Source organism: Artemia sp. Qi Xiang Cuo, chromosome 17 (assembly GCF_049724085.1).
Source record: "Artemia sp. Qi Xiang Cuo chromosome 17, ASM4972408v1, whole genome shotgun sequence".
In the NCBI taxonomy this organism is placed as follows: Eukaryota; Metazoa; Arthropoda; class Branchiopoda; order Anostraca; family Artemiidae; genus Artemia; species Artemia sp. Qi Xiang Cuo.
The window spans coordinates 17,576,819-17,593,169 of NC_142810.1; the positions used below are offsets into that span (position 1 = coordinate 17,576,819).

The window sequence follows — 16,351 nt, forward strand, 5'->3', positions numbered from 1 at the left end:
CAACAGTGGTAACTGAATATTAGAGGTTTTTTAGTGGAAAACTGAATATTAGAGGTTTTTAGGGCAAGGTATTCCTAATAGAAATATCATAGGATTTGCGTACAGTACAGGTGTTGTGTTCGGTGTTGAGATTGGGCTTGCAAAATTATTGAAAGAAAACTTACTAGAATTAGCAGTGTTTGGATGCATATGTCATTCAATTGCTTTGTGTGCAACAAATGTTTGTAAGCTAATGACCACTCTATTATCCAATTTGCAAATGGCTTTCTGGACTTGTTGGCTGATAATATTCCAGCAGCAAATGCTTTGCTGAAGGGCTTGAAGAACCCAGAGGTGAAACTTATCTATTTATTTGTTGGATATATCTTGCTTCTAGTGAACAAGCTCAATATTGAGCTCCAAAGTACTTCAGTTATGGTTCATTTGCAAAGGTAGAAACATGCTTGAGAGACATAATGAATTTTTTTTTGTATTAAAGAGTGCTTATGATACCAATCCATTTGGCATTGATGTGAGCAGCCCAAGGAATCTGAAATCCTACAAGGATCTTTATTTAGGTGGCAAGTTCACGGCTTGTCACCGTAGTGAAAAAGCCGGGAAAACGTCGGTCCCCCAATAGTGGGAAAGGTGAGCGTTTACTGCTTTGTTAGAAGCTCTGTGCCCAGATTAGTTCACGTACAAATAATAAAGATGGCTTGTTGAATGTGTTGACCCCGACGTTGCTGTTTCTGACCAGGTTCCTCAGAAATAAACTAGAGCCAGAAACTTCTAATGCTTTGATTCATGTACACAGGTTTTTTGAAGACCCAGCAAAATAGAGAATATTCTCATCATTAGTCACAGAGGCTTGGCAGTGGGAAGGGGGAGGCAAGCAGCACAAAATACTTTCTTTTGGGTGGATCCTTAATATCTTTACCTATCATTGTTGCAGATTTGAAGAGGACAAAGTTTTTCTTTCATTTAAAACTTACAAAAATTCAGCTTTGTACAATTGCGCCAAGTTCTCGTCTAATAATTTACCTTTCATGTCTTTGCCAATGACCCAAACAACCTTAGTTATGAATACGGTAATACGAAAAAATAGGTGATAAGTGATTGTATCTCTCTCACTCCACTTTTACCAGGATTTCCCTTACAGCAAGTAAGAACCGAAGCAACTGTATAGAATCATCCCAAAGCTTACTCAAAATGTAATTAGAAACTACCTGTGGTCTTGGTAATTACCTAGTATTACCTAGGTATTTATTTACCTAGTATTACCTTAGTTATTTACTTGGTATTACCTTGGTATTTACCTTGGTATTTACCTAGGACTTCTTTAGATAGACTAAAGAAAAAAAGCTAAAAAAAAGAAAAGAAGGGAAAACACAGAATGATAGTCCAATGAATTTTGACTTTTTACAATGAGATGTGATAGAAAAAATTAATTGCCGTGATAGTATTTCAGCTAGTCAGAGTTCTATAGTTTCTTGGGACAGACATTTGATGTAAAAAATTGAGTGAAAAAGCATACCAACCTCTGATCAGCGCCTAGTTCTAACCCCATATTTGAAATAATGACAGATTTCATAACCGCTTCACAGATTTGATTTATTATTTGATACTAATTGATTTTAGGTGAAAAAAAGGTTTTGATTTTAACTGAACTTGATCAAGTTAAATTAATTAAAGGACAATTAATTAAAAAACTAAAATTTCAGCCTTCTATGAAGCTAATATATAGTAGTAATCTGTGCTTCAAATAGTTGGTCTCGTCTCGGTTCATCCTGCTCACTTTCAATTTTAGGACAGAACTCATGGACGGCTATTTCGATACTAAAAGCATTTACGGTCTCAATCGCTTATCTAACGTGTTATCTTAAAGATAAACAATAGCATTAGACTTATATTTCTTGAAAGATTCAAAATAGGCCTAGCGTAAAACATGTTTTTTGATACATTAGGCACTTGTCCCCTGCCCCATTATGTAACAAACCACTGATACTCCTCCACAATTGCTAATGCAATATTTCCCCCCGGATATTTTCATTTTGTCTGAAAATTATCTCAATTCCCTGGAAATTCTGCCTGAAAAATATTTTCTTAGCATACTTTCATCAGAAAAAAGACCTGTTTTTATATAATTTTAAATCACTTTTGCAGGTCATGGTGGGAATCCCTCTATGTAGAAAGTTTTTCCTGGCCGCCGCCCCCCCCCCCCCAAATGGAAAGTTTCTCCCGCACTAAATTTCACCATGAAGAATTGCTCCTGTTGATAGATCCCCATGGAACATTTTTCCCGGGGATAATTTCCCCCATGGTGAATTTCTCTCAAGGATGATTCCCCCCTCATGGAAAAATCTCCCAAAGAATTCAAACTAAATTTGTAATCTATTTGGAACGTTAATATCCCCCCAATTTGTTAAAAGTGGTAGACAATTAGCTCACACCTGAATCCAAGTCTAATATATCTAATTGGTAAATTTAACTTGAAATAATGTTCTTTGCCAGAGCTCTCTTGAACACTTCTATAGAAAAACAAACAAGTCAACACACTTTGGCCAGCACCCCAATGTTGAATCTCTAAGAAAAACATCCTGCTCCATCTTGATATCCTGCTATCATTGTTGCAGCACTAGCTGCATCATGGTAACAGTAATAGTTGCAATCTAATAGAGGCGAACCAAAGCCCGTAGTAGCCAAAAACCAAAGAGAAAACGCTTTTTAACACATTTTCAAATACAAGATAATCACCATTTCAATCAGGATTCAGGACTAGTAGCTACTATCCATGTTAAACTTGAAAGTGTAAAACAATGACAAAAGCAAGCTTATGAAATCTTCAAAAAAGAGCTTCAAAACCCTCAAAACAACAGTGGATTGAAATAAATAGTAGGCTATACAAGTGGAATCACAATGTTCAAAAACCTCAAATGAAGGCTTTCAGCCCTGAATTAGAACAATTTAGGAAAGTCATATTTTAGCTTGAATAACACTGATATGTTCTTTTTTCTCTCTCGTGCTTGTATCAGTAAAAATTTCTTTCTGTCATTTGGCGATTGATTACTCAAGATAATTAAAAAAAAGTTTTTGCTTTTTGTAACGACCTTTTTGCCAGAAACTTAGAGTTAAGACATTAACATTAGGTAATTAAATGGATATTGTCAACTTATAGCTGGGAGCTTCACGCTGTGCAAAATTTGTGCACGGAAGGCTAATAGGGATATAAATCCATCAAACCCACATAGAGATATTTGTGCAATCACAGTAGCACTGAGGGGAAACCAGCATGTATTTTGCGTCCACAGCATGAACTTCAATTAGTTGCCAGGCTGAGAGGTAGAATAATGTCAGTCTGGCAGAGAAAAAACGATTATACAGTTTTGTATTGTGTTATATAAACGAGTCCTATTTCTGTTACCCCGAAAATTATTAAATATTTTTTGGCTTCTCAAAAATTATTTGTTTATTTCTTTCTATAGACTTTTAGCACAGAATTAATCGGAATTATTTCAATCCATTTAATTTATTTAATATATCTAATGCTTTTAATTTTTGTGTTCTACTATTTTTTTTTCCTCCCGACTCTGTAAGTCAGTGATTTGTTATCTGAGGAAGTGAATGGCATGCCTTTCCCCTTCTTTAAAAGCAAAGGAATCATTGGGGGAATAGTATGGGGCCAAATTGTATGTGTATTTAATCATGAATATATCTTACCTTAGTCTTCTTAAAGATGTTCCCACAATGTCCCCAAACTTGAACTTCTCTAACAAACCCTGTACTAAATACTTTTGAGGTCCCAACGTTTCTAGAGGGCTGTAGCCAATCATGTATCTAAAATTTTAGCTTTAGCATCATATATGTAATACGGTACCGACTTTGACTCAAATAAAGAATCGTGTCTAAAATAATTATATGGATTGCCTACAATGTTTAATATGATACAGATATCACATCATTTAAGACCCATTTTGGGATGAGCCCCACAACTCTCCTGCCCAGTATTTCTTCATTTCTTTGTTTTAATATGTTTTGTTGTTTCTTTTTTTGTAACGTTTTTGCCATTATTATGACGAGATATATTATTTATTTTATATATCGTACTATGTGTTTACCCTAACTTTACAAGTTATGCTTGTTGGTGGTTATTTTTTTGGTAAATTTAAATGAACTAAATAGAACAGTTAAAAAGAAGGTTAACCTAAATGATCTTTGAAAAATAGCAAATTGATGGAGTTTTAACAGGTTAATATATATTACGTTGGGAAGGGGTGCTGACGGGTGCTCACAACCGAGACCTCTTACATTATGACGACCAACATATTTTTACCATACATTTTTCAACAGTGCTTACCCTTTTCACCGTTGAAGGGGATTTGAACCCCTGGGTGTTGCCGTTGGCTCTTAAATTGTGCTCCCTGAAGGATTTGGAATTCAAAGACGTCCAACATATCTCATGCTGTGTTTGGGAGCAATTTTAACAAGGCACTAGCTATGCGCTTTTCTACAAAATTTATCGAAGAAGACTGTGTTTTAAAGTGGGCTATTCAAAAATTGAGGGCTCTTGCTCTGGAGTTTACAGGCAAGAATACAGCTAAAATTGTAATTCTTGTCCCATATTTGTAATTAAGGCTCAAGTACACGAGGAGAGTTTACATGCCAGCTTTTACACAAGGAGCTCGTAAAGTAGTCGAGTCCACTTGATGAGCTCGTTTCGTTAGCTGCTTGCAGAAAGGCTCTAGAAAAAGTTGAACTACCCGACAATTTACACACCACTCTATAGATTTTGAGTGAGTTAGCCTGTAAATTAGCCATGTGCACTTTTGTTTGTTTGTGCGCAAGTTTCTAATACAATTGGTCTAGCCACTATTGGACTTGGTTGTCCCTAGCTAGTTATTTACTTAGTAAACGAAAAATTTTGTGGGTACAGACCAGGGGCATCCCAAGGGGGGAGGGCTCTGCCCCTCTAACGGTTTTGGCATTCGGTAAAATTTTTCGCCGACGGTGAAAATTTTGGTAGAAATTTTGCAAAATTGCCTGAAATTTAGCACTCAAATAAAAGACACTATCCTTCATCGCTTAACATCCTTCTTAGTATTTCCTGAAAATTTCAACTTAATTACCCGTAGCGGTTCTTGAGAATAATCTAGATACATCCAGATACAACCTTCCGAGCACCTGAATGCATATAAAGTCTTTTGATTTGGTACTACATCCCCCTCAACACACCATGAAAATTTTCGCTTAATGACCTTAATCATTTCTCAGGTATTACTGATAAGTCCTTTTGGCAACCTACATACACTTACACTCTTTTGATTTAGTTCATTAGCAGCAGTAATAGTAGTGGTAGAAATACTAACCGTAGTAGTTCTAGTAGCTAAAGCACTAGAAGTAGTGGTATCAGTCACAGTCGCAATTGGAGTAGTAGCAATCACAAATACTCACAGTCAGAGTGAAAAGTAGTCACAGTGTCCGTCGCAAGGTGTCGCAGTCACAGTTGCAAGTAGTTGCAATTGCAGATGCAAGGTTTCGCAGACGCAGTCACGATTAGTCACAGTCAGAAAAAATTCTTTGTGTAAACCGTGAGCAAATGGCATGAATTACATTCTTTCTCCCAGAGGCTGTGGACGTCATCTCATCCCTGGAGGTGTAGTTATTGGATCTTTCGACTATTTTTAACAAAATGGCTACTTAAAAAAAATAATTCGTGTTGAGGGGCCGGGCCATCTAAACAAAGCGAGAGGGCTGGTCGCCTATTGATCCCCCCCACCCCCACCATGCCCTGAAAGTTTAAACTTAATGCATTGAGCCGTTCCTGAGATATTGCTGATACGCTTTTTTGACAACCAGCTTGAAAATGGTTGGCTTTTATTTTGTTTAAAACCTCCCTAACATTAATTGAAACTTAATACCTATCTAAGCCTTTTGACAACCGTTATCAAACATGCCCCATTTTCCTAATAACAACCCCTATATATAAACAATGAACAACTTGTATAGCTTACAGCCCTTTCCCAGAGGTTCAGGTTTCCATCCCTGAAGGCATAGTTTTGACCTTTAGATAATTTTGAACAGGACAACTATCTTAAAATTTTAATTCGATGTTATTTCGAAGAGGGTAGCTGAAATGGACGTGGGAGGAGGTGGGTTGCCCTCCGGTCACTTTTGACTCTTAAAAAGGCACTAGAAATTTCAATTTTCACTTCTGTGAGTCCGCTTCGACGCTTCTGAAGCCATTGTTTCCATGTAAATACATTAGGCCCGTTTTTTAGCGCTAAGATCTTACATCTTTCTGCTAAGATCTTACAGCTCACTGATGTTAGCAAAAAGTGTGAAGACCGCCACTGTTTTGCCATATAGAACAATGATGAGAGAACTTTGATGATCTACTCATTATTGTTCTCAGACCGCTGATCAGAGCAGAATGATGAAAGACGTAAAGTTTCAACTTAGGTAAAGTTTAAACTTACCTCTCATGTACATCAGAATGAAAATTTACCCTCCCTCCCCCTAATGTGCAAATATATACCCTGAATTGGTATATATAGGGGTGGGGGCAAAATCCATTTCCGACAAAAATGATTATTCTATTTGGAAAGAGCATAAAAAAAGGCATCAAGTGGTATGTTTATTTTACTCGTAAGTCAATAATATGAACTGCGAAAAATTTACCGGAAGTTTTCCAGTATTTCCTAGCGTAATTTTACAACAGTTTTTTACTTTTCTTGAAAACGACCGCCAAATCGAAATTCTGTGGAAACATGTTTCCAGGAAATGTTATTTAAAACGCGAAAAATATCAAAATAATTCCACGTGACAAGTCTGTGCTGGGACGGATACTGGAAAAATAAATTATGGACACGGACTTTTATTTTGAGGAAGATAAAATGTAAAGAATTTATTCCTAAGGAATATAAGGTCCCCGTACACTGTTTGAAAGTAAACCCACATAACTTCAGATAGTCAAGCCTAACCAAACTAGTAGCCTAGGTTAGCTAACTTTTAAGACTCCAATCTTACTGGGGTTTTACTTGAAACTTAAACTCATTGTCAACATTGACCCCTCAACTCCTTCTTCTTAGTGACTGCCTCTAGCTGGACATGACCTATGTGGTGCAGATGTTTTAGGTTATTATATTCACCTCAGACTGTAGGATTATAAATGTTGGATGTTGGATGTAGGATTTTAAATGTTGAGGCATTGAACTGCTAGTCCAATAACTGTGTAGATAATTTGTTCAATTCTTCTTCCATGGCCAACTGACTTTGATTGTTTAGGGTCTGTCCCTGTCCAGAGTAGCACTATTCAATTCACTAAACAACTTTATTTTTAATTATAATGGTTACAATTGGGGTAATATATACCCTCTTTTTAAGGCTTTCTACCCATAAAAGGCCATATTTAGCCCTAGGCCATATACAACACTGCAAGAAAACACAACAATAATGCAATTATTACTTTATAATATGAAATCTTCATTAATTAGATTCTAATGTTTCTTTCCATCTTTGTTCATGTTTTAAACCATTTTTAAATAATATATCAAGGGTGCTGGCAGAAAATTTTCCAGGGGAAACCAAATGCCAAAATATCAGTGGTGGTTGGGTGACAAACCATATATTTCAGAAATATTTTTTTTGTAGAAATAAGTTTATTTTTAAATACTTCTAGGAGAAAGCTCTCAGAAAAAAAAGCAATTTAAATGCATGCAAAATGAAACAGAGTACAGTAAATTTCAAATGACAAGGATTCCTGGCAAAGAGATCAATTTATTTAATCAATAATATATTTAATTATTATGTATTTAATCTTAAAATAAAATCAAACTCAAACCAAAATTACAGAAATATTTAATGCTTCTGTAGATTATAACAGATATAGATTTATGCAATTTCCCATGCCTTAGAATAGTTAACAGAAGGAGCAGAGATGCTCAAAAATCATCCTGCCTGCATAGATACCACGTTTTGATTTTTATAATGGCCATGTAAAATGTACCTCTTTCATAACAGGACAATTCTCCCTCCCTCAAACTTAAATCCCTTATATATTCAGACATTAGAAAATAGAATAGTGAAAGAAAAACAAAATTTAAACTTACTATCCAGCTGCTAAATTAACTCTTTTTTTGTGTCCTATTCAACTAAATAAAATGAACAGGTTACAAAAAAATTCGTCACAAGAGAATCTTATCAAATAAATTATGATAAAAAATAAGAACTAGAATTAAAAACTGACTTGGACAAATATTCACCTAAACTTAAAATAGAATTCTCATGACAATTGCTACACCAACAGTATTGGCTTTTTAAGCTACCTCTAAATATATAAAATTCTTTCAGTTTATTGTTAACTATTCAAAACCAAAAATCTGAGAAAATTTGCCTGATTTTTGAAAAAAAGGATAAACATCCCCCAAAAAGCAAGCAATCTTATTGAAAATCCCTTTATTAGATACATCATATCAGAGAACCTTGCCATAGAGGTTTCAAGCTCTAATTTTCAAAATGTAGAATTTTGCTTTTTTGTCAGAATTATGATAAAAAATAAGAACTAGAATTAAAAACTGACTTGGACAAATATTCACCTAAACTTAAAATAGAATTCTCATGACAATTGCTACACCAACAGTATTGGCTTTTTATGCTGCTTCGAAACATATAAAGTTCTTTCATTTTATTATTACCCATTCAAAACTAAAAATCTAAGAAAATTTGTCTAATTTTTGAAAAAAAGGAGGAACACCCACAAAAAAGCAAATAATTTCATTGAAAATATCTTAATTTGATACATCATATCAGAGAACCCTGCCATAGAGCCTTCAAGTTCTAACTTTCAAAATGTAGAATTTTGTATTTTTGTCAGAAGAAACATCATCGATGCATGTTTATTCGTTTTGTTTTTCACAAGGGCGATTGTATCAAACCAAAGGTCCAAAATAATTGGCAGGGAGCTCATTCAAACATGAATTTAAAGCTCTTTTTTAAGTGACCATACAGATTGGGCCAAGGGAAAGTCTTGTTTTCTTGCTATTTTAGGACACTAAACTATGACTTTACCCCAAAGAGGACACACTTGCAATCAATTTAGAATCTTGAGAAGCTTATTCATTTAAAAGTATCAATAATTATATTTTAGGCTTCCTAGTTGCAAAAGAAGTAATGCCACACAGTGACTCAACCAATTTGATTCACTTTATTTGTAATGAAAATAGGCTATGTTTGGTGATGTGTAATTGTGAATCAGCTATAATGAGGGGGGTGAGTCATTGTTTAGGGGGGTGGGGTAGGTTCCAAAAAAAGTACATTTTAATGGACAAACTGCTTACTCGCACTAGTAGGACAAACTGCTTACTAGTAGGAATTAATAAAATTGTTTCTCTATTCAGCTAAAATGTTACATTCCCATGCCTACCAGCACAGAGGTGAAAAATACAAGGCATATTATCATCATTCCTGCCAGGAAATTTCTTTGGAGTGGCAAATACTGCTAGGAACTTAGTTTTCAGCAATTTTAAATGGTATTATTTTCGTTTGCTATTTATATGAAGTACTGTGGTTTATACTAACAAATGTATGTAATGTATTTATTAATAAGAAATCCTATTATAGAGGTTGTGGTGGCTTCAGTTATACAAGATCAAAGGTCTCACAGAATTTCAATCCATATAAGCAATAATACTCCCTTTCATCCAACCAAAATTCTTTACTAATGATATGAACAAGGAATTTTTACCAGAATTACTATTCATTGCCAATTTTTTAAGGATATTCAAATTTTATCCAAAATTGATATTGCAAATTTAAATGTAGGATGGTACTAGTGAATGTATAATTATTGATTTGCACATTTTAAAAGCAATTACCCAGGGATTTAAGGGACCAATAGCTCAAATTATATCCTGGTTAGGCCTGGGTATGATTTGGAAAACAATCAGAAATTAAATAAAAAAATAAAGAGCTCTTCAAGTGAAAGCAAGGAACAAATTTGAAACCTATTTGCTCTTTATATGAAGGGAGCTGTCTCCTCCTTACGTCCTTACTCTTTACTGTGAAGTTTGACTTTTTTCAAATTTTTAAAGAAAGCTTGCAATTGGAAAAATTAAATTTTTCAAAGTACTAAAAAACTGTTTAATGAGCAAGGTGTTGAGAAGGGGCAATCCCCCTTATATACAGATCAATTTATATTTGTTCTAAGTTTTAAACTTGCTCCTTACTTTAGTTGAAACACCTTTTTTTTTATTTATTATGTTTCATGAAACTGTAAAGTTTTATGAATACAATACTTTTGGTAACACAGAAAAAATAATCAATATTTCAATGATCTCTTTCTGGATTTTGAGTGGCAATCAAACAGTTTGTGGTAACAAACTGTTAGTAAGGAGCAACCCGGCTCAATAGTAACCAAAACTCTTAAAACCAATTTTTATACCAATACATATCAAAGATCAGCATATCAAAGAACTGCACTGTAGAGTTTTCAAGCTCATATGAGCAAAAATCTGGAATTTTGTAATTTTTGCCAGAAGAAAGATCACAGATGCATGTTTTTTTTGTTTTTTTTTATGGGTGATTATATCAATCCAGTGGGCCTAAAATGTCAAGAGAGGGCTGATTCTAAAGGAAATGAAAAGCTCTAGTACCGTTTTTACAGGACCAAAAAATTGGAGGGCAATTAGGCCTCCTGCCATGCCACTTTTTTCTCAAAATTGTCTCATCAAAATTTTGAAATTGCTTTTTTATTCAGCATAATTGAAAGGTCCAATAACTATGTCTTTAGAAATACAATTACCCCCTACAGCCCCTGTGGAAAAGTTTTTAAGTTATAAAATTTGCCTATTATTTTATTTGTTATTGAGAAGCATGCATACATTTTTTGAGTGGGGAGGGGAGGACAAATTTTCTGCTGAAAGGATTTTGTGTGGGGAGAATTTTCCATGGAGAGGGAAGTTTCCAAGGGGGGGGGGGGAATTTTACATTGGGTGAATTTTTCAGAATTCATACATGAAATTTCTTTATATGTCTTGCTTTTTCTTTACTGATTCAATTTTAGTCATGGAGATGCTAAGGGTAATTGTCCAGAACAAAATCAATAAGAAATCAATGGCGAAAAGGCAGTGTGGTCATGGAGAAAAATAGTCATTGTCCAGGGTAAATTTTTGCCTGGATTGAATTGCCCAGAGGATATTTCTATGGGAAGGGGGATGTTTCTACAGAGGAGGAGCCAGGTATCCTGGCGTTATTTAAAAAACAATAAGAAATTAAATAAATAAAAAAATTTCAACTGAAAGTAAAGAGCAACATTAAAACTTAAAACAAACAGAAATTATTACGTATATGAGGGGAGTTGCCTCCTTCTCAACACCTTGCTCTTTATGCTAAAGTTTAAATTTTGTCCCAATTCTTTAAAAACAACTCCTGAAACATAAGGGTCATTTTGATTAGAACAATAAGTAACTTTTTTAAAGAGCTAAAAAACTGTAGCATGAAGAGCGAGGTGTTGAGGAAGGGGGCAACTCCCCCCCCTCTAATATACATAATAATTTCTGTTTGTTTTAATTTTCGATGTTGCTCCTTTCTTTCAGTTGAAGAAAAAACTTTTTTTCTTAGAAGAAAAAAGCTTAGAGACAAACATTTTTCTAAAGGCAATGGCAAATATTACTTACAGTTACAGGAGCAAATAGACAGGGTCCAAGGTAGAAATATGATGTTATTACTGGGAGATTTTAATGCCCAGGTTGGTAGAAATAGGGATAGATGGTATCCCATCCTGGGTAAATTTGGTGTAGGAAAAGAAAACAGTGATGGATACAGACTTTTGCAATTTTGTAGGTATAGCAATCAAGTTATAATCAATACAGTGTTTGGTCATAAAATGGCCCATAAGTTAACATGGTGTTCACGTGATAGTAAGACATCTAACTTTATTGATTGTGTTATAGTAAACCGAAAACTGGCAGGATCAATACAAAATACTATTGTAAATAAGAGTGCTGTTATTGATGCTAAAAGTGAAGATCACCATCTCGACGTGAATATGGTTAATTTAAAGCTGAAATATCGGAATGATGTTGGTAGACTCAAGGATGAGAATTTGAGAGAAACTTTCCAGGAACAGTTGAATACTAAAATTGATAGTTTAAAATTTTATAATGTGGAAGAGTGTTGGAATAATTTTAGAAAAATAATTTGTGAAGTTGCTGAAGGTGTATTAGGGAAGAAAGCTAGAACTGCAGCTAAGAATATTAGTGAAAAACCTTTATGTTTAATAGAAAGGAGAAAGGACTTGTACAAGAAGTGTACAAGAAGTACTTGTGAGTGATAGATCGTGTGAAAAGAAAAGAAAGTGGAGAAAGCATTAAAATATGAACTAAGGGGGTGTGAAGTGGAGGCCATGGATAAATTTGCCAAGGATCTGGAAGATGCAGCTAGACAGCATAATAGTAAAATATTGTACTGGCACATTAACAAATTGAGAGGGAGTAGTCAATTCAGACTATGCCCGGTTAAAGATAGGAATGGGGTCGTAATTAGCAATAAGGAAAAAAATAAAGAGAGATGGGCCAAACATTTTGAGAATTTCTTAGCTGAGAGAGTTGCAGGGAAAGATATAGAGGAAAATGAAAAAGTTTGTGATACCTTGGATGTGAAAGAAGTTTTATTTTGTGAGGAGGAATTAGCGACAGTACTGAAAGGATTAAAAAATAATAAGGCGCCAGGTTCTGATAGTGTGGTAAATGAGTTTCTTAAATATGATGGCTTTGAGGCTCGAGATAAGTTACTGAAGATAATGAATATGATTTTTAAAAAAGGGGAAGTACCTAGCGATTTTAGAAGAAACCCTAATTAAGCCACTTTATAAGAAAGGTGATAAAAGTGAGTGTAGTAATTATTGAGGCATTAGTCTGGTCTCTGTAGGTAATAAATTACTTAGTAATATGATACTTTTTAGACAGAGAAATGCCGTAGACAAAGTTTTTAGAGAAGAACAGAGCAGTTATAGAAATGGTAGAAGATGTGTCAACCAAATTTTCACTCTTAGACTAATAATTGAAAAGTACCTGAGTTGCCTAATACCTTGTTCATCAGTTTTATAGATTATGAGCAAGCGTTCGATTCTGTTGATAGAAGAGCTTTAGTAAAGGTTTTATCCTTGTGTGGTATACCAGACAAATACTACTATGTACAATAAATTAGTGCTATGTACAAGAATAACACTGCTGCAGTTAAGGTAGGAAATGAGGTTAGTAGCTGGTTTTGTATTAACTCAGGAGTTAAGCAGTGTTGTATTCTATCCCCCTTTGTATGGATTGTTTTGATTGACTTCGTTTTAAGGAGCACAGGAAAGGCAATGGGAGACCACGGAATAAACTGAAGAGGAAAAAGTCTCCTGGACTTAAATTATGCTGATGATTTAAGTATCCTAGATGAAAGTATGAGTAAAATGAATGACGTTTTAGAGGTTTTGCAGGTACAGGATGCTAGAATATGTTTGGCAATTAATGTTAGGAAGACAAAGTCACTAAGGCTAGGAATAAGTGAAGATGAAAAGGTGATGTTGGGTAATGAAACGATTGATCAGGTGGGCAGCTTCACTTACCTTGGTAGTATTATTAGTAAAGATGGTCGGAGCAGTGAAGATGTTAAGTATAGAATAGCTGAGGCTCAGGGTGTTTTTTCACAGTTAAAAAAAGTCTGGAAGAATAGGAAGATAAGTCTGCAAACCAAGATTAGAATATTGGAAGCTACTGTGATGACAGTGGTGAAATATGGCTCTGAAGCATGGACGCTCCAAAAAGCGGATGAAGATTTGCTAGATGTTTTCCAGAGAAATTGCTTAAGGATTGTTCTGAGTACCTGGCTGACTGACCATATTTCAAACAATAGGCTATGCAAAAAATGTGGTTCAATACCGCTCTCTAGGGCTATAATGAAAGAAAGGTTGAGGTGGCTAGGACACGTTGTGCAGATGAAGGATGACAGATTGCCGAAGATTGTTCTTTTTGGCCAGCCATCTAGGGCTAAATGGAAAGCAGGTCGGCCTCGTCTGGGAGGACGTCATAAAGAAAGATTTAAAGCAAATTGTAACTCCGTGGGCGAGTGTAAAAAGGGAGGCTTTGAATAGATTGGGGTGAAGGAGGAGCGTGCGTAGCTGTGTTGGCCTCAGGCGGCTTGGTGCTGCGGTGAGTTGTTAGTATATAAAAATGCAAAAAAGTAATTATTTACAAAAAAAATAACAAAACAATTGCCTACTTACAAAAACTAAGATATAAACTCCCAGCAATCAGTTCTGCTGAGCAATGCCAAAGCATCAGATGGATATTTTTTAACAATATCAACAGTTTTGAACTTGGTTATCAAACACCAAAATATTTAATGCCTTTAGACTCAATTGCTTATAAAAGTATTATCAAATACTTTATAACTCAATTGCTTGTAATGCATAATCAAAGTAGTTTGTTCAAAGTAAAACACTAAAACTAAAATTAAGAAAATAAATTTTTTAATTCAACATTTTTAGAATACCAAAAACCAATATATTTGACACCTTTATGCTTCAGAAGTGAAAAAAATTAAATCTTTTTCAAAGTGACAACTAGATAAATACAATCCCTCCTGGAAAAAAAAATGATAATAAAACACAAAAAAAATGTATCCGTTCAGGGGGAAAATACAAAAATTCCAAGCATGAATCCAGAATGAAGAATTTGATTTTTTTTTTGTTACTCCAGCCAAATCATATAGAAAAAATGCTTGTGGAAAACTGGAAACAGGTCACTCAGTCACAAATTATAATTTATATTTTCCTTATCAAGGGTCAAAATCTGTTGGCAGGTAGCCAATAATGGAGCAACACACATTTTTCCCATGTTTTCCCCTATTCTGCTCTTTTTTCCTTTGGTGTCCTTATAATTACTTTATAGTCCCTAATTTCCAGGGGGGCATGTGCCCCCGGCCCCCCCCCCATGCTGGCTCCGATGTAATATATTGATCCAGCTGTTCTCAGTTCTTTTTCAATGTCATAATGCTGTTGATTGGTTGTTAATAGTAGGCTAATTCCCATTAGAAAAAGAAATATTGTAATCCATGTAGTGAAAAACAGCAGTTAAGTATATTACTAGTGACAAATGCAGTTATTAGTGGCTTCAAATATGGGTGGGGGGATTAGGAGACATCTCTTAACCCCCCTCCCCCCAGATTTTGAAAAATACCTCCCTAGATTTTGTGAACTGATGTCACTGGGTAGTGACCATTAAATTTAGAATGTTGACTAAGAATCAAATGGATTCTTTTGCTCTTGTTGTGTTTCCTTAACAAGAGGAGATAAACTTCAATGACAGATTCACTTTTTATGCAAAGTAACTTTTTTCTTTTCTTTATTAATTTGCTAGCTTCAAAATGAATATGCAACTTTGATTACCGATTAAGTAGTTGCACCAATTAAGGAGGGGGGGGACAATTGCAGGCAATTATTATTCCCACCCCCTAGACTTTGAAAAATACTTTCTTATTTCTATTTCATAGCTATTTTCTATTTTAGCTATGTGCTATATTAAAGCAACAAGGCTGGCTAACTGGTTTGTTTTTATTTGAAACCTTTGTGCTCTATTTTTTCACAGCTATTAAATAGCAGTGTACTCCTAAAAATGGTGTCAGATTGAACCATAAAGTACACCATTAGAACTGCCTTGTCTGAAAACCCTATAAAGGAAACTTACAGTTCCTTGGCTTGAACAACAAGGAAAATCCATTGGCTTCAAAAACAAGGAGAGTGGGTGCAACCACAATATTCTGCATTGAAAGCAACTATTTTTCTGTTTCTTCATCTCTGCAGCTAGCAGGACACTGAAACATTATAAAGGGTTGTTTAATGGCTCATTTGGCAGGAAATGGAAATTGGTAATTGCCCTCCCCCCCTACATGAACTGGCACCACTGCTCTTATCAATCTTTCTAAATATAAAATTCTCTGGTCTGGCCAGACAACCACCAGAAGAAATGGAGTCGGACTAGTTCTTGATGACAAATCCAAGAAGTGTCTATTGTCATTCACTCCCATCTCGGATAGAATCGCTAGTGCTTGACTTAATCACAAGCAAGGAAAAATGACGGTCCTTGTTGTTATGCCCTGACAAACGAAGCTGACACCAAAACAAAGGACATTTTCTACTCTGCCCTGACAAATGAATTGTCTAAGATATCCCCTCACAATATTGTCATTCTCCTGGGTGACCTTAATGCAACTGTGAGCGACAACCACGACTTATGGCGACAAGTCATTGGACCAGTTACTCCGGGTTCCCTAAATGACAATGGTCCAAAGCTTCTACAACTCTGCAGCATGCACAACCTTGTGATTACGAATACCA

At 35.1% G+C, this 16,351-nt stretch overlaps 1 protein-coding gene across 8 annotated transcripts in view; it reads left to right on the forward strand.

Annotated features, from left to right (window-relative positions):
- The window catches only part of PICK1 (protein interacting with PRKCA 1), a 134,445-nt gene that overhangs the window by 45,624 nt on the left and 72,470 nt on the right, over window positions 1-16,351 (forward strand). For 5 of the 8 annotated variants that reach the window (XM_089103618.1, XM_089103620.1, XM_089103623.1 and 2 more), the window contains exon 1: window positions 6,766-6,871. The exons of 2 other annotated variants lie outside the window; for them this stretch is intronic. In XM_089103618.1, the coding sequence (XP_088959744.1) occupies window positions 6,837-6,871 (35 nt within the window). In that variant the 5' untranslated portion in view covers window positions 6,766-6,836. Of the gene's footprint in view, window positions 1-608; window positions 628-6,765; window positions 6,872-16,351 lie in introns of those variants that run through there. One more of the 8 variants, XM_089103625.1, reaches the window with a different exon arrangement.